The sequence below is a fragment of the Oxyura jamaicensis genome, chromosome 5 (genome assembly GCF_011077185.1).
Source record: "Oxyura jamaicensis isolate SHBP4307 breed ruddy duck chromosome 5, BPBGC_Ojam_1.0, whole genome shotgun sequence".
NCBI classification, from domain to species: domain Eukaryota; kingdom Metazoa; phylum Chordata; class Aves; order Anseriformes; family Anatidae; genus Oxyura; species Oxyura jamaicensis.
In genome coordinates, this window is record NC_048897.1 from 538852 (window position 1) to 561635 (window position 22784).

The following is a 22784-nucleotide window of genomic DNA, read 5'->3' on the forward strand; positions in this document are numbered from 1 at the left end:
CCTTTTAATATATAAACTTGATTCTGATTTAGAGCTGACTCTCCTGACATAGGTGTTTTCCTCTGTGCTAATTTGTGCACAGCTTGACTTTGAGCAATCCATTGTCTTACAGTACATAAGCCCCTTTTCAGGTACTCAGAAGCACAAACAATTTTTTTTTTCCATCATTTACTCTTGTGTTGCAGAAGACAGAGTGGGCAAACAGAGGGGGAAAGAAACAGCATTCTATTGCATACATGCTTTTTAACCCTTATTTCTCTGGGTAGCAACGTATCTTCCTACCAAACAAAATAAACACCTTCAGACAAATCTAGTATGCCCTTATTTCCTTGCATACTTGATCCTGGCATTCCATTTTCTTCAGGTAAGTACTTTTTGTTTAATACATCAGCATAATAGCTTTTTTTTTTTTTTTTTTTTTTTTTTTAAATGTTCTAATGGAAAATATAATGAACAAGATGATCTTGCCCAATGGTAATGTTTGTTTGTATGAACACATGGGATTTGTATTTGTTTATTTTTAGGTCATCAGGTGATGCTACAGTAAAGCCTCAAAAGCTGTGGAAACATTATTGGCTGAAATGCTTTCCCAAATATTCTCTCAGTCATACATCTGAACTGCAGCGTAAAAAGCACTTCTTATATTCCTGTACTCCAGGTCTGTGTGGCACTCCAGCCACATCTTAATCCATGAGAAAGCAAGACTTACACGTTAATTCTCCTCCTTTTGCTTTCTGGTTTGCACAGTTTTTTGTTTGTTTGTTTTTAATAAAAAAAGCTCTAGCTGCAATCTGGACATCAGAGAAAAAAAGCGCATCCAAAACCAAATTATTTCACAGTCTAAACAGAGATAAGGCTAACTACAAATAGCATAACTGCAACTACTGTTCTGGAGGTCTGAAAAATCTTAGTTCAGTCTAAAGGTCTGTTAGATTTCAAAAGTCTTACTTTATCTTAGTACGGCCCACTGGTCCACTCAGAGAACAAATTAGTATAAAACTGTATATAATCTAAGCATTAAGTGTGACTGTTCTTGACTTATTGAAAGCATGTACTAAAATTCTACACTGTAACTTGTTAAAATTAAACACTGCAAGTGCTTCCTTTCAAATGAATATTAAAAGCCAAAGTCTTCAGGTCCAGATTCCTGAAAGAAATACATTGCAACTCTGTGACAGTTTAGATGGTGACTAAGACCATTCCACATGTACTGTGGAATTTGATGCATCCATGTAGTAGCAACGAACTTATATCGTTCAAGCTCTATCTCATATCTGCTTGAAAACACACCACATTGGCATCTTACCAAAAAAAAAAATAAAAAAAAAATCAGGTCATATTTCAAGGGTGCTATCTGTGAGAAGTCAGTTTCCAAATTGGCACTGGGCAGATGAATTTCTACCAAATTCTTGTGTATAGTTCTGTTTTCACAGTGTCCCACACACATAGTATTTTAATTGATTTTTTTTCACTGTAATGTGTATGTTCTACAAAACTGTTTGACTAGATTTGGAAACAGCACATAGACAATAAATATTTGCAATTCAGTGCCAAAACCCAGAATAATTAATCAGCTTCCCTTTTTACATTTGCAACATCTACAAGGCACAGTTATCCCTTTAATTCCCCTGGGTGTCTAACAAAAAAACTTAGATAATATACTCTCCAAAATGGTATGAAAAGCAGATTGAATATCACTAACGTGAATAGTTTAAAAATATGTAAAAATATCTCTATTACCAAAGTGATGGAGAAAAATAATAAAAATACGAGATTTCATAGCTTGATTTTCAAGGTTGGGATTTGGCAGTATCAGCTGCCATACTCAGGTCAGTCAATATATTTAATTTATCCTTGGGGTTCAACTCCAAAGAAGATGCTGACCACCCTAGTAGTAAAAGCTGGACTCAACTTGCTTGAAGCCACAGACATTCTGTGGACCAGTTCGGGCAGTAAGTATGCCTTTGGGATGGGTAAAGAGCATTTCTTAGAATGGAAATATCTATCAACTTGGCAGATTGGGGGATTGACTAAAAATCAATCAATCAATCAACCAATCCACGGTAAACATTGGAAAAGGACTGATGAATCTGAAGCACCAAGAAAAGTCAGTGGAGTATTTCTAGATTTGAACTTGTCTTCTTTATCTTACGAAGTTCAAAACTGAACCTGTAGGCCTACAGACTTTGCCACCACCAAAGCACAGCACGGAATGGAAACATATGATCACCCACCTGACACATGAATTAAACCTGGAAGAACATATAAGCATGCACGTTGTAAATAAAGCTGCAGTCTAACATGCAATTCCAGTTCAGTGTCTGCCTTATACTTTGACCTGAACTGCAGTAATTGCTCAGTTTGTTATTACGTTAACCTTGAAAATATACAGTAATTGTTAGGATAAGACTGTTAGTTTTAACTTCTATATGGTCATAAATAACCCCAAACAGAAAACTTAGATAGAGACAAAGTTACAGAGGTCTTTCCATTAGACTAGCACCCATAATGCCAAGCATCAGTTCCGAGAAATTCTTCCCACATCATTTGCAGCACAAAACAGCTTCTAAGCAGGTAGTATGAATTTTTAACAGCTAAGAAACATGAATGAGCTCCTCTTACGAAAATGACAGTGTAAAAATTAAGGATTTCTATTACCAACATAATCTCTTTATCATCAGTACAGTCCTATTTTTATATTGGATTTTTTACTTCATTACTAGCAAAATGGGGATATTATGTAACAATTCCTGAAGTATTAAATGTCAATATATTAATATTCACTAGAATCTGCAAAAAATTACTTGATGGCTTTAAGCCAAATAGAGCCTGACTCTTGGCTTCACAGAAGAATTCACTGACCAACATCTTATGCAGATATAACTACATTGCCAGACCTGGATCAAGTACTTGATCTCCACATTTCCTACAGCAAATATTTCATACCACTGACACCCTATTACACAGTATAAAGCTTTGAGCTTGAAGGTATCTCATCTGGCTTAACCCTCAGGCCAGCTTTTTGGACAAAATTGAAACCACAGTAGAGAAAAGACAGAGTTGAAGAAGTATATTCAAGCCTAGTCAGTACATTATGGACATTTTGCAATGCTTTCCACTAGCTGAAACAAGGGATCTGGATGCTTAGCACATTGAAAGAGAGGTCTTTCCCCTATTATTCTACACATACTCAAGTGCTCCTAACCTACTGGCAAGTTTACTCATCATTTCTAGACTTCCTATACTGATAGATTTTCTCAACCTTTGAGAACCAACCTAACTCCACAAAGAGATATTTTTTTTTTTTTAAACACTGTTTGCAAGGGAAATACCTAACTCACGACTAAATATTTAAATTTCAACATCTGATCAAGAACAAAACAAAATCAAATGGACACCTAAGCCCACTTCCTGTTACTTAGAAATTAGAAAATGTGTTCTACAGCTAGGCCAATAACATTGTATCCCTAGATAAGGTGATTCACTACACCTGAATCTGTAAGATAATAAAACACAAATATCAATACATGCAGACCAAGCTTTCACGGACTCCTTCACAAATAAGGGCTTATACTCAGAATTGTCTTATGCAGGACTTTCTACAGGATATTTTACAAATACTATATTTGATTAAAAAAAAAAAAAAAAAAAAAAGTGTGTGGGGGGAACGGGGAAAAAACAAAACAAAACAAAAAAACAAACAAACAAAAAAAACCACCACGCTACCACCAGGAACAGACCAAAGAGCAAAAGAATGGAGACTCAAGAACAATGTACACTTTCACTACAAAAATGCCATGATATCATTCTTTGGCTTGCTAGTATATATACTTTGAGAGACTGAGGGGGCTAGGGGGGAGGGGGAAGGAACAGAGACAGGGTTCTTTGTGCCTTTATGAAATGCCAAATGACTCCTTTTCCCTCTTGCCCCTCAGTAAATCATGGGGAAGTAGTTAAGTAACATGAACCAAGAAATTAGCACAAACAGCATAGTCATTTCTGAAAAGCTGGCTTCACTAAAATGCCAGACTGTCATTTTACCTGATTTATGTGACTTTGGTTAGAAGAATTCTGAACACCACTGTAATTTTAGACCTTAGACACACCAGCATATTGATGATATTTAAAACAAATACTTTTTGCAAAGAAGGATTTTTAGGCCATCATTCTCCTTACACTCTTTGTAATAGACCTCTGTGTTTTACGCATACACAGAGAAGAAATCATAATAGTAACTATTGCTTGACACTACAGGGGGGATTGCTGGCTTGGAGTTTACTTTTAGGCATTATTTTTACTTCCCATTTGAAGATCTTATTGGCCTCCATCTTGCCAAAAGAGAAATACCAGTTAGGTTGACTTCCAATGTCTTCCACTGAAAGCAGTATGTTACAGCAGAACGGTAACAGCATGATAAAAATGTGTGTCTAAAAGAGTATTTTAAACAGAAATTCTTACTAGGTCATCTTCTAGTGCAACATGTAAAATAACATGAAAGCAAGGGGATAAGGCACTGCCTGTCACTAAGAGGAAAGGCCCAGGCCACACTCCTGCCTGCTTGCAGAGGCAGATGGTAGGCCTCAGTGGCACACCCAAGCCACTTGCACCACACACATTTAAGTAAAAATATTGCTGCTCTAATGGAAAGTTTCCAAACCGTGTCTGGGATGAAGGCTGAAATTCAGATGTGTAGAAATCAATGCCTTTGCTTGGGGTCACCTCTGGTACCTCTGTCAGACCAAAAAATAAATAATCAGGGAAAGGGAAGGTTTCAGACTGGGGCCTGTTAGAGTTCAACACAGATGAGGTAGAAAATAGTTCCATTACACAGGTAGTTGAACAAGTCACTTCCTGTATGTTTAGAAAGTCTCTGAGGTTGTTAAATCTTCCTTTAAATGAGATAGCAATTTGTTATGGCTATGCATTTGACAAATAGTTATAAACGAGTCTCTTCATAGGGAAATACTTGCTCTTAAGTTCACATTAACGTTTTTATATTTAAGGTGATCACATGTTTAAGGCTATATGAGAAAAGCCAGACTGTCAAAGGCTTTGTGCAGTAAATACAGCAGAGGAAGCAGCTGTATTTGCACCCCCCCCCCTTTTTTTTTTCTTATGCTGTAATGTGATATAATTTAAAATAAGATCTGCATGCAAATACAAAATAATAATTATTTCAGCACTGCTTATAAAATCAGTCACAACCTAATCTCTAAATGGCATATTTAGGACAATGCCTGTGACTCTTATCTTTCTAAGAAGTTGTAGTGGGTTTATGTGACAAGGTTTTTGGTAGCAGGGGGCCATAGGGGTGGCTTCTGTGAGAAGGATCTAGAAGCTGCCCCATGTTTGGTAAGGGCCCCACTGCTGACCAGAACTGAGCCAATAAGTGATGTTGTTTGCGCCTCTGTGAGAGCAGATTTAAGACAGGGAAAAAAAACACTGCGCCACACAGCAGCTGGGAGAGTGAGAGGAGTGAGGAACAGCCTTGCAGGCGCCAAGGTCAGTGAAGAAGGAGGGGGAGAGGTGCTCCAGGCGCCGGAGCAGAAGTCCCCTGCGGCCTGTGGTGAGGACCATGGTGAAGCAGGATGTCCCCCTGCAGCCCATGGAGTACCACGGTGGAGCAGGGTTCCACGCTGCAGCCCGTGGAGGAGACCACGGTGGAGCAGGTGGCCCTGCACTGACGGAGACTGCGGCCTGTGGAAGACCCCTGCCGGAGCAGATTCCAGGCCGGACCTGCAGCCCGTGGAGAGGAGACCACGCAGGAGCAGGTGACCTGGCAGGAGCTGCTGCCCGTGGGGGACCCAGGTTGGAGCAGTTTGCTCCCGAGGGATGGACCCCATGGTACGGACCCATATCTGGAGCAGTTCTTGAAGAGCTGCTGCCTGTGGGAAGCCCACGCTGGATCAGTTCAGCAAGGACTGCATCCCGTGGGTGGGACCCCACAGCACAGGGGACGAGAGTGACCAAGAAGGAGCGGCAGAGAAGAATTTCTATAGACTGACCATAGCCCCCATTCCCCCGTTCCCCTGCGCCGCTCGGGGGGAGGAGGTGGAAGAGGGTGGATGGGGGGGGAAGGTGCTTTTGGTTTCTTTCCTTTGTTTCTCACTTCTCTAGCTCGTTCGTAATAGGCAATAAATCTTACTATCTCCCTATGCTGAGTCTGTTTTGCCCATCACAATAATTACTGCGCGATCTCCTCGTCCTTATCTCAACCCTTGAGCCCCTTTCATCTTATTTTCTCCCTGTTCCTCTTTGAGGAGGGGGAGTGAGAGAGCGGTTGTGGTGGAGCTCGGTCACCCACCCGAGCGAAACCATCACAGAAGTACAAATAGGGTTACATATAGTTGTGTAGACAAAAGGCCTACTTTTGACAGCAAATGGGATCTAGACAGACTGGAGCACTGGGCAACGGCATGACGTTCAACAAAGGAATTGCATGTGTTTATCTAAATGGAGTGTTCATAAAGGCCAAGTAAAAATTTCAGCAGCTGTTGCCATGACTGAATTACTAACTCAAATACTACAATTTTAATGATTTTTTTATTATTATTTGTAAGTTAAATCATAGAATCACTTAAGTTGGAAAACACCTTCAAGATCATGAAGTCCAAACTTCAAACTCATTTCTGGCTTATTGAAAACAAGACATGCTATCACACCTCAAAGTAGTCAATCAAATGATGACTTGACTTGAGGAACAGTATTCAGATACAGTCGTACCTTTTTTTTCTTTCTTTTTTTTTTTTTTAAATGAGATCTACAGAGTTTACTAATCTTAGCCAAACAAAACATTTGCTGTATTTAATACAGCACCAGATACTTCTTGTTTTGCTGCCTTTCAAAAATCAACGACAAAAAAAAAAAAAACAAATAGGAGATGCTCCCAAATTTCCATTAGAGTTAACAACCTTTTAAAAAAAAACATTCTTTTAGATATTTTTTACATAGACTATGTGTCAATGAGATCACAAAACAAGATGAAGGTTTTTTTTTAAAAAAGTTATTAGTTAATGAAATTTGTGTGTTTTCCTTTTCACCCCCCAGTCATAACATATGACTTAACTTCTGGACCTATGGAAAAAAAAAAAAAAAAAAAAAAAAGTTGTTTTCAGGAAAGGAGAAATAATGGCACTGGGTACATATTTTAATATCCAGATTATCCACATCCAGATTTAGCTCCAAATTCCACCTTTGGAGAAGTGAGAATTTTTACCCGTTGGCTTCTGTGGGCTATGACTGACTTCAGTGTTTGTCTACCAGCTTATGTCTGTCTCCTTAAGTTGTCACTTAGCTTTGTGGCATTGGTAATAATTAATAAAGATTTCACAATGATAAAAGGGCAGTAATTATATTCTTTTTAATGTTCCATTGCTAAAAGAGCAAAACTATTTAAAAAATAACTTCAGTAAGAATTTGTTAACTGATGTACAAAGTATACAAATGGATTTTGAGTCAAAAATGCTACTTTCAATATCAAGAAAAAAAAATACAGAAAATAAAGTCAGGCTCAAATGTTGGCCATGGTTAAGCATTTCCAGTTTCTCTTGATTTGAACAGGAGCCACAGAAGCATAATTCTGGTCCCTTGTGAACTGGAGTAACCATTTGCTGCAACTATTTCCGTTTCTGGCATAAAAAGATGTTGCACGTTCAAGCAGAAAGAGTAACAGATAAGATTTAGTCTAGTGTCTGACAGTTACCCAGGGAGAACTAAGACCTACATTTTAATATGTTAATGTATTTTGATCATAAACTTTATGCGTAGCACAAACAGCTTGAATAGGAAATTTGTCATCATATAAGAACAAATATTGTATATTTATAATCATATAATTATATTTATATATTTATAATCAAATTTGCATGCATATGCCCTCAAAGTCTCTTTTCTTCATTTCCTTTTACTGTAAGCAAGATTTACCACAGTTTTTTGAAATAGTAATTTAACTTAAATATATTAAATTAATTAGTAAATATTAACACTGTTCTAAACTATTAACTGCAAATTACATTTCAAATGAAAATATTAATTTTTAATGACATAAAATCTAAAAATCTGTTCTTAAGAAGAATTGTTCATTGTATGCAAACAGTATTATTACTGCACAATTGCATGTATAAAATAGACATACTGTATTTATCATGAGACTTTCAGAGCCTTTGGCTTCTGGATAGATTAATAAATAATTTAAAGTTGTGACTATTATGGGTAAATTAACTACACCACAAATGCTTATTCTTGATAAATATATTTTTGGGCTTTTAAAAGAAGCATCAATTCCTATTGATCCATGCATATGCAGCTCAAGCAGTTTTAAGTGTTTGAACATAACATCTTCAGACAGAATCTTAGGAAACAGCATCATTAGAAACAAAAAACTCCCCCAAAATTTAAACTAAAACAAAAATGTGAAATGGACAATATATTTTTTAAATTTTTAGTCCAAGAAATATGTAATATAAAAAGCCAAGTAATTCTGTAAATTGGTGTACAATCCAGTTAATAAATGTAATAGAAATATAGAAGTACTGTGTGTTCCTCACCATTAGAAAAAATGCTGTAGGCATCAAACCTAGGTGACATGAATACAGCACTCAGATTCTAAAACAATATTCACTTCTGAAGAGGGGGAGGAAAAAAAAGGAAAAAGAAGAAAACCATCACTCAGCATAGCCCCATAGTCATCATAGTCTCTTTAGTGGACATCTCACAAATTCTGCCAAAGCAAAAAAAAAAAAAAAATCATCCTGATGGAATACTGGTCAAAAACCTAATTGGTATATAAGCCACATTCTCATTAAAACGCAACATTTTATATTTCACTGTGGTGAAGAGCATTTGGACAAATATCATTTTCTACTTTTCTACTGGTCCGAATTAGAAGCAGCATAGAGGACAAATCCATTGAACCTGGGATAAAATACTGCTGCCCATATGGTAAAAACAACTTGACATGTGTCTTGCATGTTGCCACTGAGGTGTAACAAAACTTAACTTTAAACTGAAACTATAAATTTCCTAAGGATTTGGCATTTATAAAACACAGTAAATACAAACCATTTTTAGCAAGCAAGGCAGGCTTTACCTACATTTGCACTAAAAAATGTGAACTCTACTTTTTCCAGTAAAATTATGAGCATTTATATTTTGGATACCTGAGCCTGTTCCTATGATCTTGATTTAAAATACTGATGTGGCTCTAGTCCTATCTGATAAGACATAGAACAATTCAGATTGGACAGGAGCTCAGGAAGTCACCTAGTCTAACCCTCTGCTTAAAGCAGGGTCAGCTATAAGGTCAGATCAGGTAGCTTAGCGCTTTAACTAGTTGGCTTGTAGAAAACACGATCGATGGTGACTGCATAACCCCTTCAGTCAACTTGTTTCCTGGCTTGACTATCCTCACGGGGGAAATGTTTTTACTTAAATGAGAAGAAATTGATTGCAATGCAATGAGCTTTTGTAATCAATAGCATTTCCTCTGTGAGTAAAACTTTGCCATTAAATGAATAATTTAAGGTGCACAGAAAGTGATACTGGATACAACAGGAGGAAAAACCATTCATTTCACACTGATAAGAGAATGGCAAAGTAAAAGAAATAAAAGACCTTTTAAAATACAATTTAAAATTTTCACATTATTTCAGGAATGGAAAGGCCAAACCATGCTGTATTAAATATTTAAAAGCCTACATAACATTTTTGTTAAACCATGGCCAGTACAATTTGATTTAAAACCATCATCCTTACTCAAGATATAAAGCCTAGGTGGAAATCCCCATGAAAGCTTCAAGTTCCTCAAAAACATTACCCTAAAGCTAAAGAATACTGCAAGAGATAAAAAATGCACTTTTATGTCTGAATCCTACATGTTCAATGAGAATTTCTAATGAACTGTGCAGAAACTTTGGTTTACTGACACCACATTAGCCTCACTTATTTTCATTTCTCTAAATGGTAGCATAAGTTAATACTGTACACGATACCTTAAAAATTCAGTTATTTTTTAAATTAGCATTGTCAACTACTTGTCTAAAGCTATAGTGAAGAATATTAACTCTCACTCAGCTTGTAAATCATTGCGGCGCAGTCCTATAAAAGATAGATGTGCTTGCATTGACTGCATTAAATAGTGTTCACATTACAGTAATACAAGATCCTTTTTACTTCAGCAAGGGAAGGCAAAAGGTTTATACAAGAGCATAGAAAGCTCGGTGCTAACCTCCTTAAAGACTAACACTACAAATAGCTGCATCTCCAGTTCCAATACATCAGGATTACTAGCTTCCAGCTGTGAACACTAACTGCTCATCATTAATGTAAAATGTATTAACAGCTGTTAAGTTCAAAATGGAAACTTACAAAAAGATTAATCTATGAAGAAATAGCACAAGGAGTAAATAACTGAACAAAAAGGAAATACTTCCCCCTATTGCTTTCAATATAAACCTGTGGATCCCAACCCGTAATTCTTAACGAATTATAAAGAGTTTTTCAAGTTGCAAAGTAATTTTTGTCTGTAAACTCATGGCTGAGTGGATTAGCAGTCCATTTGTGCACTCAGATTTGTGCATGCAGATGGAGATCCAGTACCTTTTATATAAAAGGACAACTGAGTCAGCAGAACATCTTCCCAAAAAGGGAAGGAAAATAATAGAGGATTTATGTAATTTGTTCTATTTTTATATACCCAGCATTCTAGGGAGGAAAAAAAAAACCTGAAACAATGAGATCTATAACACTTCACATATTTATCTAGCTCAGTTACTCAGCTTTATTGAAAATATTGAGAATTTTCTTATATAATTATTTGGTAACTAATTACTAATTAACAAGTGAGAAGGTTGAAAGAATTCAGCATTCACTTGCAAGAATAAGGATGAGACACAACAAATATTCAGGGAGGGTCAAGCTGTGGCATAGGAACTGGCACGTGGTTTAAAAATAAACAAGTAAATAAATAAAAGTCCGGCCACCCACTGTGAGAACATCTCCAAACAAAACAGAAAAATGAACCAACCAACCAAAACAACTTACATCTGGGTATAAATTAGGGCTGGACTTCAGACGTGATGTTCACAGCATCTTTAGCAGTTAACACTGAGTTGGCAATTAGTATGTCTGTCTAGTAGCAGTAGAGGACTCGGATTCAAAGCTCAAAGAAGAGGCGAATGACTGTCACTATCCTTTAATTCCAGTGATCCTGATGAAGTCGTGATCTGCCAATGCTTTCAACATCTTAAACACCACTGAAAGTTATCTGGTATGGATAAAGCTCTAGGGAAGGAATTACTATGCCAGAAAGATAAACTGTTGTGAAGATTAGAAGTGAGAGGGCCTTGGCAAAGCAGAAAATCTCTTAGAATCCTTCAAATAAGCAAGACAAAAGAGCCAAGTGCTGAAGAAAAACCCAAACCCAAAAAGCGCAGTTAGAGCTATGAATATGAATTACTTATTTGGTCTGGAAAAGCAGAAGGTGACTGAGTCTTGACAACTGTATAATCCATCTGCTTTCCATTTTTTCATACTTAAGTGGTATATCATCTCTACCTGGATGTTCTGGAGTCAAGCGTGCTTACATACTTATACATGAGTGTGTTTTTTCTTACTAAAAATGGGCAATAGAGGGGCAGAATACTGACATGCTGTTTGCAGCCAACGGTGATCTTACATGCATTCACACATATTGTTAGTGAGTCCCAAAAGAAAGCTTCTACATCGGCGCTATAGCAGGAAAATAATGCCATTCATTTACTGGAATTTAGATTCAGATAGAACTAGTATCAAATTAAATGTTTCATTATTATCACAAGCAAATACCTGATACTAATGATTAAAAGAATAAGGTAAAAAAGTAAAAGAGCAATCACAAGTCAGGAAACATGACAGACTTGAAAGTGAGGACCCATTATACGACCTAATCTGACTCCAGTTGCAGAGAACCAGTTTTTCATCCTGCAGAACCCAATGTTTTCAATTTTACTATGGGTGTGGATCAATAGTATACATCTGTGTGAGAGAAGCTTGCCAGTTTGCAGAAATCATATATCCTTATCCTTATACCACAAGATAGCTTGAAATATTTGCCACTGAAAGTCATAGTTAAAAAATAACCTTTTTCTATGACCTGACTGATACTTCTTAATATAAAATTATGTATTAATGTAAATAACTCCTTTGCTGCCTTCTGCAAGAAATAAACAATTGAAAATCTGTGACTCAGTTTTCCAAGTTATAAAACATGCCTTTGTGCAATTGATGTTTTCATGTCTTGTTACTCTTTATTTTTATAAACATGCTTATTAATTCAATACTACTTTGTAAGATTAAGACTTGTACCCTAAACCACTTAGTGGCATAATGGTAGGATCAAAGATTGAACAGACTAATAATTGATTGTGAAGCTTAGATACCATTTCCAAAGAGATACAGGCATCAACAGCAATAAATACAAAACCATAGTTACTAGGTACAGAATTGTCCCGTAAAGGGGAAAATGGATCTTAGCAACACAGATACTTAGCATCTTATTTTTGAGAACAATTACAACTTGAGCAAATTTTACACGAATACTTGAAACAATAGATGAAAAGCAGGATTTAGGACAAGGTTAGGCAGACAGTCATTTAAGAAATTCTTTATGTAATTTTAGGCACCTGCAATAAAATGATCAAGGTAACTACAACAGTGAGATTCAAGTCTTCACACCAGTAAAGCATATTACTCAATTGCACTTGGATTTCTGGTGCTAAAACCAAGGAAACCATGAACTCACTGTGGCTGCAGATATGGCAGTTGCTTAAAATGTGCTTGGTGATCAACCATACTAGAAAAACGTAGTTCCATACTACAAAATCCTGGAATGAAAACCACAGGTTGAAAGTCTCCATGAAAGAAAGAGTGCTTGACTTTTCTCTGGGCTCTCCAGCACTGTCAGAGCACAGAAACTCTGAACAATCCAGCACTAGAATATGCCTCTATAGAAACCTGCTCCATCAAAATCATATTGGTTATAAAGAACACTGCAGTTCTCTCTGAAGCTGACTAGCTACACCACTCAGAAGTGATCGTGTTCATTAGTTGGTACAGAATGATCTACAGAAGTTAAGAAAAACTGTCTCAGTTCAACTGTAACACTGGATTATAAACAAGTGGTGTCTATCTGGTTGTGTCACACTCTATACAGAACACAGAATGTAGGAGGTAGGAGGAACTATCTCAGCAGCACCAGAACAAGGTGCCAAATATCAACAAAATTAGAAGTCAGCTATGCATCTCTAACGTGTTTTCTCCTAAGGAAATGTCCAAAGAATTCCAAAGAAATACTAATAAAGTTATTCATGTACACAATAAAAATACGTAGAATGAAGAGTCAAAACTTACTGCAATCCAGTGGAGCATTCCAAAGCGAGATCCAAACTAACCAAAACCCAGGACAAACGACTTCCAAAATCTCTGAATATAAGCTTGTTCCCACTGAACTTCCTGGAAAGTTTCCATTGATATCAATGTTGCAGGAATGATCTTTAATACTCTGTTTTAATGTCTAATCTATATTACTATTATTTTTTGGCACAATTCTACTTTGGAATGTGGTAGCGTGATATGAAAAGGGTGTTTTGTTTGCAAACTTGGAACAAAATCTGACTTGGACTAGATTACACAATGAAGAAGCCAGCGAAAGGGAATTTGACGCTCACCATTCTGGCTGAAAAAATTGAGTTTATCAAAACTAGAAGATTTAAAATACTTTGATACTGTTATTTGAAATGAAAATTGAAAGGGAGAAAACAGGTGTTAAACTCTTCCAGATTACAGATTAGTCTGTTAATGAAACTACCTTCTTCAAAGTCATGTAAAGCTAGTACCCTAAAATACTGCAGAATTAAAAAGAAGTCTCATTGGCTATGAAACAGAAAAGCTATTAATCCATTATGCTAGCATGTTAAATCTCAAACTATCTGTGACAAATCCTGTATTTCTTCTTCATTCTTAGCTATTACTGAATTAAATGGGAGTTTCCGTTTTCAGCACAGTATTTAAACATGTTCTCAACTTTATACACATGGGACAACCTAAACCCTTATCTAAATTTGACTTCAGTGTAAATTAAGCATACGTTTATGACATAGCAAGCACTCTGGTGTTTTGTTGAATAGGGAACTTGACTTCTATAGATGGAAAAAAGTCCTTCTGACTTTTGTTCTCAGAAGTACTAAATCCTAAGTTTTATCAGGTCGTAGTTTCACGCCTTTAGCAAAATAGGGGAAACAGTTCTTTGACAGCAAGAGGTATCATTTGAACCAGTCTTTACCAAGGACAGCACGTGTGAACAGAAAAATTGAAAGAAGCATAATATGAATTGGATTCTTTCCTCACTATCACAAAACTGTATGATGAGTATTTTCACATTATTAGCATAAGCATGCATACAGAAGATTAAGAGGATCAAAATTAAGTTTGGCTAACATATTTGTGCTAAATTCAGCAAAACATTAATGCTAGGAAATATTTACATTTGCAATTACTTTCTGGTATTGGAGTTAATATACTACACATGGAGTCTGAAATACAACACTGGGTTTGGAAATACCTGCTCATCACACAAAGTAATATGGACATTAATGTTTTGCTCCCCCTACTTTAGCAATACGTCTTAGTTGTGACTTGTTAATTCAAGGATCATGAAGTCTTGGGTCCTTTTCCAAACCTGTCAAATACTATCAGTCAATACAAAATGGGGGAAAGGCTGTGATGATCAAGTAGATAGATGTTCTTTCAGACAGAACTGGGAGGAAGTCATTTTCTCTGTAAAGATTTCTGGTTGCCATTGATCAAAGACAGAGCAAATTCAATGACCTGGAATTAGAAGGACCTACCAAATGCTAATAATTCCACGAGCCTGTTAACCCACTGTATTTCCTTATTCAGCATCATAAAACTGAGTTGATGATGGTTAAAAAGAAAATATTTCCAAAGAGGAAGGTAGAAGACACTAGCAACTTGCTATACAATAATAATAATAAAAAAAGAAATAAAACTTTTACCCTAATAAAGAGGATCTTTTCTCCAACTCTGTATCTTCCTTGTGAAAGGCGCTCCACACAGAATTTATTAGGGCATTTACAAGGTGGATCTTCAGAAATGTGTTTAACCTGATTAAAAAAAAAAAAAAAAAAAAAAAAAAAAAAAAAAAGGAAGTTACTAACAAAAACTTTTTAAAATAGCATCTGTGGCAAAACATTCAAGAGGCCATTTACCATAACATGATAGCATTAATCTAAGTCTTCATTGCTGGTATTTTCCTAATTTTTCTTCATTTCCTTTTCAACTTCTTTTTTTTTTTTATAATAGTTTGGTCTTGATTTTATTTATTTGTTTTTGAGAAACAGTATTTCACGTACCACTTCTTTAAAGGGAACATCGTAAACCCTTCACTCAGATCTAAATTCTATTTCAGTTATTGAGAATTTCACATGAATTATGAATGAAAAAATCCTGAATGAGAATTCAGGATTAGGCCCTTCTTGGACTGATATGAGTACCACTGTAATATTGTTTAAAACATTCAGAACCTAAAAAGGGTTGCTTTCTTCTTTGGAAACTGAGGAAATATGTCTGTGAATGCTTCCCTGTCTTTTCAGATCACTCACTGACCAAAAAGATCTAGGGTAACTTCTGAATACACTCAGCCTTAGGATGGCTATAGAAAGCCCTGCATAGATTCATGTGCACATTTAGATTGCGCATTATGTCCTTCAGGAGCTGCACCAAATTTAGCTAGACTCAAGAATCAGGAATCAGTCGCACATTAGCCTTGAAATATAGGCTACGTGAAATCAATTAAATAAAATGTTAACATTATATATACACATGCACGCCCAGTTCCTTATAAGCTTTATATATTAAAACAGATCTTGAATGCTGATTTTTTAAATTATTTCCATAATCCCAGACTGTGGTGCTTCCAATGTCAAGGAGGATTTTACAGCTGCGAAGGGGTAAAAATAGAGACAAGTGTCATAGTTCAACATAAAATTTGTACTGTTTACTTGAAGTCTACAAACACTTCAACAATTTGAGTTTAGCATGAAAATTTTGTAAATGCATACTCTGTATTTGATGGTGAGTCAGCTCAACTGTCAAAGTACTAGTACAGTTGACCGACAAAATGAAGGTGTCATAATAATGCATTTTGCCTTCTAAATAAATACAATAAATATGGAAGCATTTTGGCTTCTGGATAAAAGTTATCTGATACTTCCACTTTGCACTTTCAAATAGTGCACTTGTATCTTAATTAAAGGTGAGCAGAGAATATTCTGACATAGTCATACCAAGATGCTCCTCAATATTGCTAACTACCCTTTGATGATCGCCAAGTTAGGGCATTATGGCAATCAAGGGTAATGTAAAGGGGCCTCAAGGCTGCTCTACTTTATCAATGCCAAACATGACTACATAGCCCCAGCAATAAGAGCTGAGAAAAGACAGATGAAAACAACCTTCCTGCTTTTTGTCAGCTACATCTGCTTGACTACAGCCTCTTGTGAAAATGTGGCCCTGCATATGCTACCAGAGACATTAATATTTAGTGAAAGTTTATTTTGTACTCTTCAATGATCTGAAAGTAGCACAGCCATCAATGCTAAAAGAGATTTGGTTGAGAAACTTATTTGGTATTCCAATTGTACACAGGAACATCATTTTCATACACTGCAGTTTTCTTTGATGGAAGCTGACCTAGTATGGGTGTCAAACAATGCAAAATGCTGGAGGAACTTCCTAGAGGTTTTCTCCACTTCAAATAATATTAGAAAGACCTTTTGAAATCCAGATTGTCTATCAAGGCCTTGTAAAAGCAGTCTGAAGACTGGGAAATAATCTTCTCAGAACAGCTAAGAAATGAACATCTTAAACTTTTTTTTAAGAAAAAAAAAGGGGAGGGGCAGTTAAAGCTATGGCAATATAAGAGGTATTTTGGTTATCTTGAATAAATTTTAAAAAGTACTTGTGAAGCAAAACCAGTCTTTCAAATACGCTTTTAAGAGAATGTCATAGAATGTTAAACAAACTGGAAAGAAATTAAACATTAACCAAAATTATTCTTTCTATACTGGATTGGTGAACAAAAATGCTTTTGAAACCAGCCCTCATGACCAACATGAAGGCCATCTAATTATGTCTGAAGTTCTTCAGTGTTGTTATCTGAATAACTTCATTACCTTGTGGAATAGTTTTACTAAGTACATTTTTTTTTTTTAATTTGTTTGCCCTTAAAAATAGGGCATTATGTTTTTGTGAAAAATATTGCATTTAAAAATTACATTTAGGAAAGGGACTCTGTGTGTTTGACACAAAAAGTGTTTCTTAACTATTAGATGTTTTGCCCTCAATGTACAAGCACAGCATTATTTTAAGACCCATTATTTCACTGATTCTTATGAACAAATGCTGAGTGTAAGCCTCCATTTTCTAGAGAGTCAAATTATTTAGATAGTCAGCTGCAATAGGAATAATATCAGTGAAGTGAGGAGTCAATGACTTAAATCCAGTGTAGGTTTCTGAGGGTGCAAAAGGTGCATTCCTGTATCTCTTGAAATGTGGTAGCATCCTCTAAACACTATCCCCATCCTTTTGACAAAGGCCCTCTGAATGCTGCTTGATATTCAGGGATTCCTGACATAACATCCTATCACAGTTATCACCTCTGAAGATGGTCTTGAAATTTCCATCTGAAAATGTATAAGGTGAAATATGCCTTAATTACTACATCTACCAGGGATGATCTATGCAAGCAAAAATACAGAGTAGTTGGACCTGACAGGTTCAAGGCTGTTTTGAGCTGTGTAAGCAAAACAGAGACATATTAGAGCTGCGAAGAATGAAAGCCAACAGATTTATACCAGTGTAAAACAGGGGATAATGAGACCTTCGCTGCTGATCCTCCTATTGAGGCTTCCATTACCTTACGATCCCAAAGGATACAGCAGTATTATGGAGTGGAATTTGGAAAGCAAATAAGGAAGCAGAGGGAAGAATTATATCCTATTTTATTTTGTGTCTGGACTCTACAAGCACTGCTGCTATTTTATGGTGCAAGTGTCTGGGGCAGTGAGGGTCAAGAATCTAGCTGGATGAACCATTATGTTTCTATCCCTACTGCTTTCTAAATTAAAGGAGGTGGTGGGAGACAACCTTCATACTCTCTCTTCTGTTCCTACAAGATATGCAGTCACCACACTCCTACACATAATTGTTCTTTCTCAATTCTGTTGAAATATAAGTGAGTGCTTTTGCAAAGTTGTGGAAGAAATACAAAAAGTAAAAAAGAAAAAGAAGTTAAATATAATTATTTGCATTAAATAGTACAAAGTATTTCAATAAAATGAACAAACATTATATTCCATCTGCTCTTTCTAACAAAAAAGTGGCACATGGATTTTTCAAGAAGTGCTTTGTAACTCCCAGGTGGCACATCCACCTTGTAATATAACAGTTACTATAGTAACAGCTTCTTTTTATAGATTATATTTGTACTTTTCAAGTTTAACCTCTTCCTGGTCTCAAAATGTGTCCTTTTCAACTGATTCCAGTAGTTTCAATTGAACCCCTCTAGGGATCGCAACAGAGATATGAACACTACAGTATACTGCAAAGAGTTTAATAAAATTCAAAGCAAGATGCTTTCTAACAATGAAGAAAAAATCTTCCCCCACCCCCCCCCACCACCACAGGAGAAACATGCAGAACAGCAGAATAAAAATTAGGCTGAGATAACTTCAAAGTGTCTGTACAAGTCTGTATGGGCCAAATCTCAGAGTCCTGACTCAGTCTTTGCTCAGACAAAACATCAAGTGGGAGTTGATGAATAAGAAGTGAACAGAAAAACACAGAGTAATAAGAAGGGAACTTGGCCTTATGCACTAAGCTAGTCTAAACTGCCTATCTCCTACACAATGCTACATTTTTTCTAAACTTCTGGCAGAAATAATTGCGGTCAAAAATAAATTAACTCTATCAGTCTGCAAATCTCTAAAGTACAGTGAGATGTAAAAATGAAGCTTCTGTGTGTTTTGCAAGTAAGTGCATATAAGAATGGACCAGATGGGAAGCTTTTCCCCACAACTTACAGCATCATCCAACAGCTTCCCGGTGCTCTTTTTCCCTGGAGACTTTGTTGGTGAGGGCGAAGGAGACGGGAGGGGGGCTGAAAGTGTTTCCTCTTGCTCAATCTCTTTCTCCAACTTTATTAATCCAGGAGGCTCCACCCCAAATCTTTTAGAAACACATAAACAAATTACTTGTCCTTATGTATTTAACGTTTCACAATAAAATGGTGGAGAGTATTTATACTTCCTATATCACACGACCGTGCAATAATAGATTGCTACATACTTTAGTAAACCAGTACAAAATACATCAATCATTGATGCCATCATTCCAAATCAACATCAAGAATGAAATTAAATGATACCTTTCAGTTAATTACATTTACAGCCAGTGTAGTTCTTCAGCTTCTTTGTCTGATAACGTATGATGGTGATTGAGTAATTTATGTGTAACAGTAGGCCTTAAAAATTGCTCTGCTGTGTAGCACTGATTCAAGTTCAGCACATTAGCAGTTTTTGTCACTGTTGCTTGGGGAGGGGGAGGGGGGGGCTGTGTTTTTTTTTCTTCTTCAAATCACTTGACATCTTTGATTTTCTGTTAGTATTTTTCATAGAACTCCAGCTGAAAAGGAATTAATTATTATCCTGGGTTCTAGTATTGCACCAAATTTAGAGGCAAATAAATGGACACACAGCTGATATTTTTCAGAATCAGCTAGTGCTTTCCTTTTAACCTATTTTTTCACAGCCAATCTTCAGACCTCTGCTTACAGTGGCAAAATACTTGCAGTTCCAACCAAAACAAACACAAGCAGCTTTGGCATGGAGCATCTCAAGCACAGCACTTGGAGAGCAAAGCTCTTTAAAACAATGCCTGCTTTTGAAAGCTTTATGGCAAATGATTAAGTCAGTATCTCACAGCAAGCAACAGAACTTGGACAGATGTCAGGAGTCCAAAGGCCCATCCTATTTTCCTAATCACTGATAACTCCCCTCTGCTTTTTTCTGGGCCAACACTGAAGAACAACAACAAAAACAAAACAAAACAAAACAAAAAGATTTCCTTTTTCAGAGAAGGGCTTTGACTTGATAAAGTTATCATGCCATGTAGATTTCTCATAGCAAGCAAACTACTTGCATAAATGAAACCATATTTTCTTCTGTAGTAGAAAAGTCCATAGACGAGATGCAGAATTATGCTGACTTCACTAGGTAAAGATCTGGACACTGAAATATTGAGTGGAAACAAACACATTAACATTTAATCTAAATACTCCATAATAATGTTAAATGCATACAAAGAAAGGGCATAAATGCATATACTATCTCTTTTTTTTTCATTTTTTTAATAAATTTTAATTTAGTCACACTATTGCCTAATAAATTAATATAAAGAAATCTAAGAACCAAATCCGTGCTTGTATTGGCTTATAACTGGTGCAGTCTGCCTAATGAAAAGTCAGCCAACATTGAAGCAAGCACTTACATACAATCCATTTACTTCCTGTCTGTCTGCAGATGCCGACAGGCTGTAAATCATTAAATTCCCGCTGGGCCCTAAGCCTACACCTGCATGCAGCCTTACTCATCAAATAAAACTCTTCCACTTTTCTAAGCAATGCTGCTTCTTAACTTCTGCTGATTTCCATGATCTCCATTATTTTTTTTATCATTGTAATAGAATTTTAAAGTTCTCCATTCTTGTTGTGTTCTAAAGTCCTCTGGTGCTGAGTTGAAAAACAAACAAACAAACATACATGCGTTTTTTTCCACACGTGGAATCAACCTGGATTGATACTGAATGGATCAACCTGCTGGGAAGCCAAAATGGTAAAAACACATCTTTTCTGAGAGGGCTCTGTCATGCAGCAGAGGTGCAAATTCTGTTCTGGAAGGTATGCTGAGAATTTCCTTTTCTGCTCTTTTCTAGCCTGCTTTCTCATAATGACAAATGAAGCAGCGTTGGACTGTAACATGATCTCCAACAGACTTCTTAGAGCACCACTTCCCATTTTTACCAAGGAAAAATTGAATACAATACCAGAAATCTTAAAATTGCTCAACAGTAATTTCAAGGGATCTATGGGGGTTGTCTAGCCCCCAGAGTTTAACAGTTACATAAGAACTTCATTCTTTTTGCTGCATCTCCAGTAAGAATTTCTCTTGCTGCCTCTTATCCTTTCAGAGCACAGCCCTGAAGGAGTCGGCTTTGCTAGAAACCTCCATCCCACCCCCATCGGGTAGAGCAAGACAGCAACTGCATCCACCAGGTCTTCTTCTACACTCTGAAAAAAATCCACGTCCATCAACCTTTCTTCACACAGCACATTACAACTAACAAGCACTTTGCTTGAGCTGCCTGTTTTGCTCTAACTAATGCAGCCCAGCACACAGTTGTCATCTTCATTGCCACAAGGGCATGCTGATGACTCCAGGCCACTTCTTGGTGGACTCTCAGGCCGTCTCTTGCAATGCTGCTGCTGAGATGGTCTGTCCCTAACCTGTACACAAGCATTCTACTCCTGGTGCATGCTTTTGCACTTGCCTTATTTTTTTTCCAACTCCAGAATTTTTCTGTCAGTCTATTTTTTCAACATGTCAAGGTCCCTCTGGACAGTTTTGCTCTCCAGTGTGGACTTGCTCCCACAGTACCCTGCTCATCTATTAATGTGCCCAGGCTGCCTTCCATCACACCATCTAGACCATTAATAAAAATGTTAAAGCGATTTTGTCACCGGTATAAATCCCTGATAAATGCCACCAGTAGGCTGACACTCTGAGCTAAGCAGTCACTACAGTTGTCCACTCACCATGTAGGCCATCCATCCAGTTCATCTCTCTAATGTGGTTAAAAGGACACAATGAGAGATGTGTTGTTAAAGTTGTTAAAATGCTGTTAAAGCGTAGGTAAATTAGTAACCCTCTACCCTCATCCACAGAGGGCCTGTTGAATGACTTCAAGTTGAGCAGAACAGAGCTCAATTCTGCCTCTGCCTTGAATGATCCCCACTCCCTTTCATTTGTGCATCAAACCCAAGAAGACCCTGAAGACCAGCGGTAATCTAGCTGGACATTAGTGTGCTCGAAGCTGGCTCCTTGTACTGAATAGGCTGCTTTGAACCTATCTTTCTGCTTTTAGAACAGAGGAAGAAGAGGAAAGTAAAAAGTTATTCATTGTCTCTTATTCTCATTCTGTAGAAGCACACAGAGGCACCTTTTCAACAATCTTTGTGACAAGTCTTCTGGAAAGCAGACCTCAAAAGGCTGTTAACAGACCTGGTTTGCTTTACAAAGCAAGCACACATCTGGCCTCATTCCCATTTAAAACAGCACAACATTTTCTTTCCTTGCTTAGTGGAGGGAACGGTCTGTTTTTTTTAGTTTACCAAAGATCAATCAGAATTGATGCCAAATAAGTACTTCTCCAACAGCCTATCAACCATCAATTATATTCCCCTTGAACAGCTTTTGTGCCCCTCAGAAACTTAAGAGGTTATAAATATTTTTGGCTGCTTTCAAGTAAGAGATATTAGAGCAGAAACAAGTATATAGACATATGTTATTTGACCTCTAAGCCGTAAATAAAAAGTGAATACAGTAACATAAATACAATCTGTAAAACATAATCACAGAATCACAGAATCACAGAATTTCTAGGTTGGAAGAGAC

At 36.7% G+C, this 22784-nt stretch overlaps 1 protein-coding gene across 6 annotated transcripts in view; it reads right to left on the reverse strand.

Annotated features, from left to right (window-relative positions):
- Positions 1-22784, reverse strand: part of GAS2 (growth arrest specific 2) — a 92584-nt gene that overhangs the window by 23022 nt on the left and 46778 nt on the right. For all 6 annotated transcript variants that reach the window (XM_035329097.1, XM_035329094.1, XM_035329095.1 and 3 more), the window contains exons 6-7: positions 19137-19281; positions 15051-15158 (exon numbers count right to left, since the gene is read on the reverse strand). In XM_035329097.1, the coding sequence (XP_035184988.1) occupies positions 15051-15158; positions 19137-19281 (253 nt within the window). The remainder of the gene's footprint in view (positions 1-15050; positions 15159-19136; positions 19282-22784) is intronic.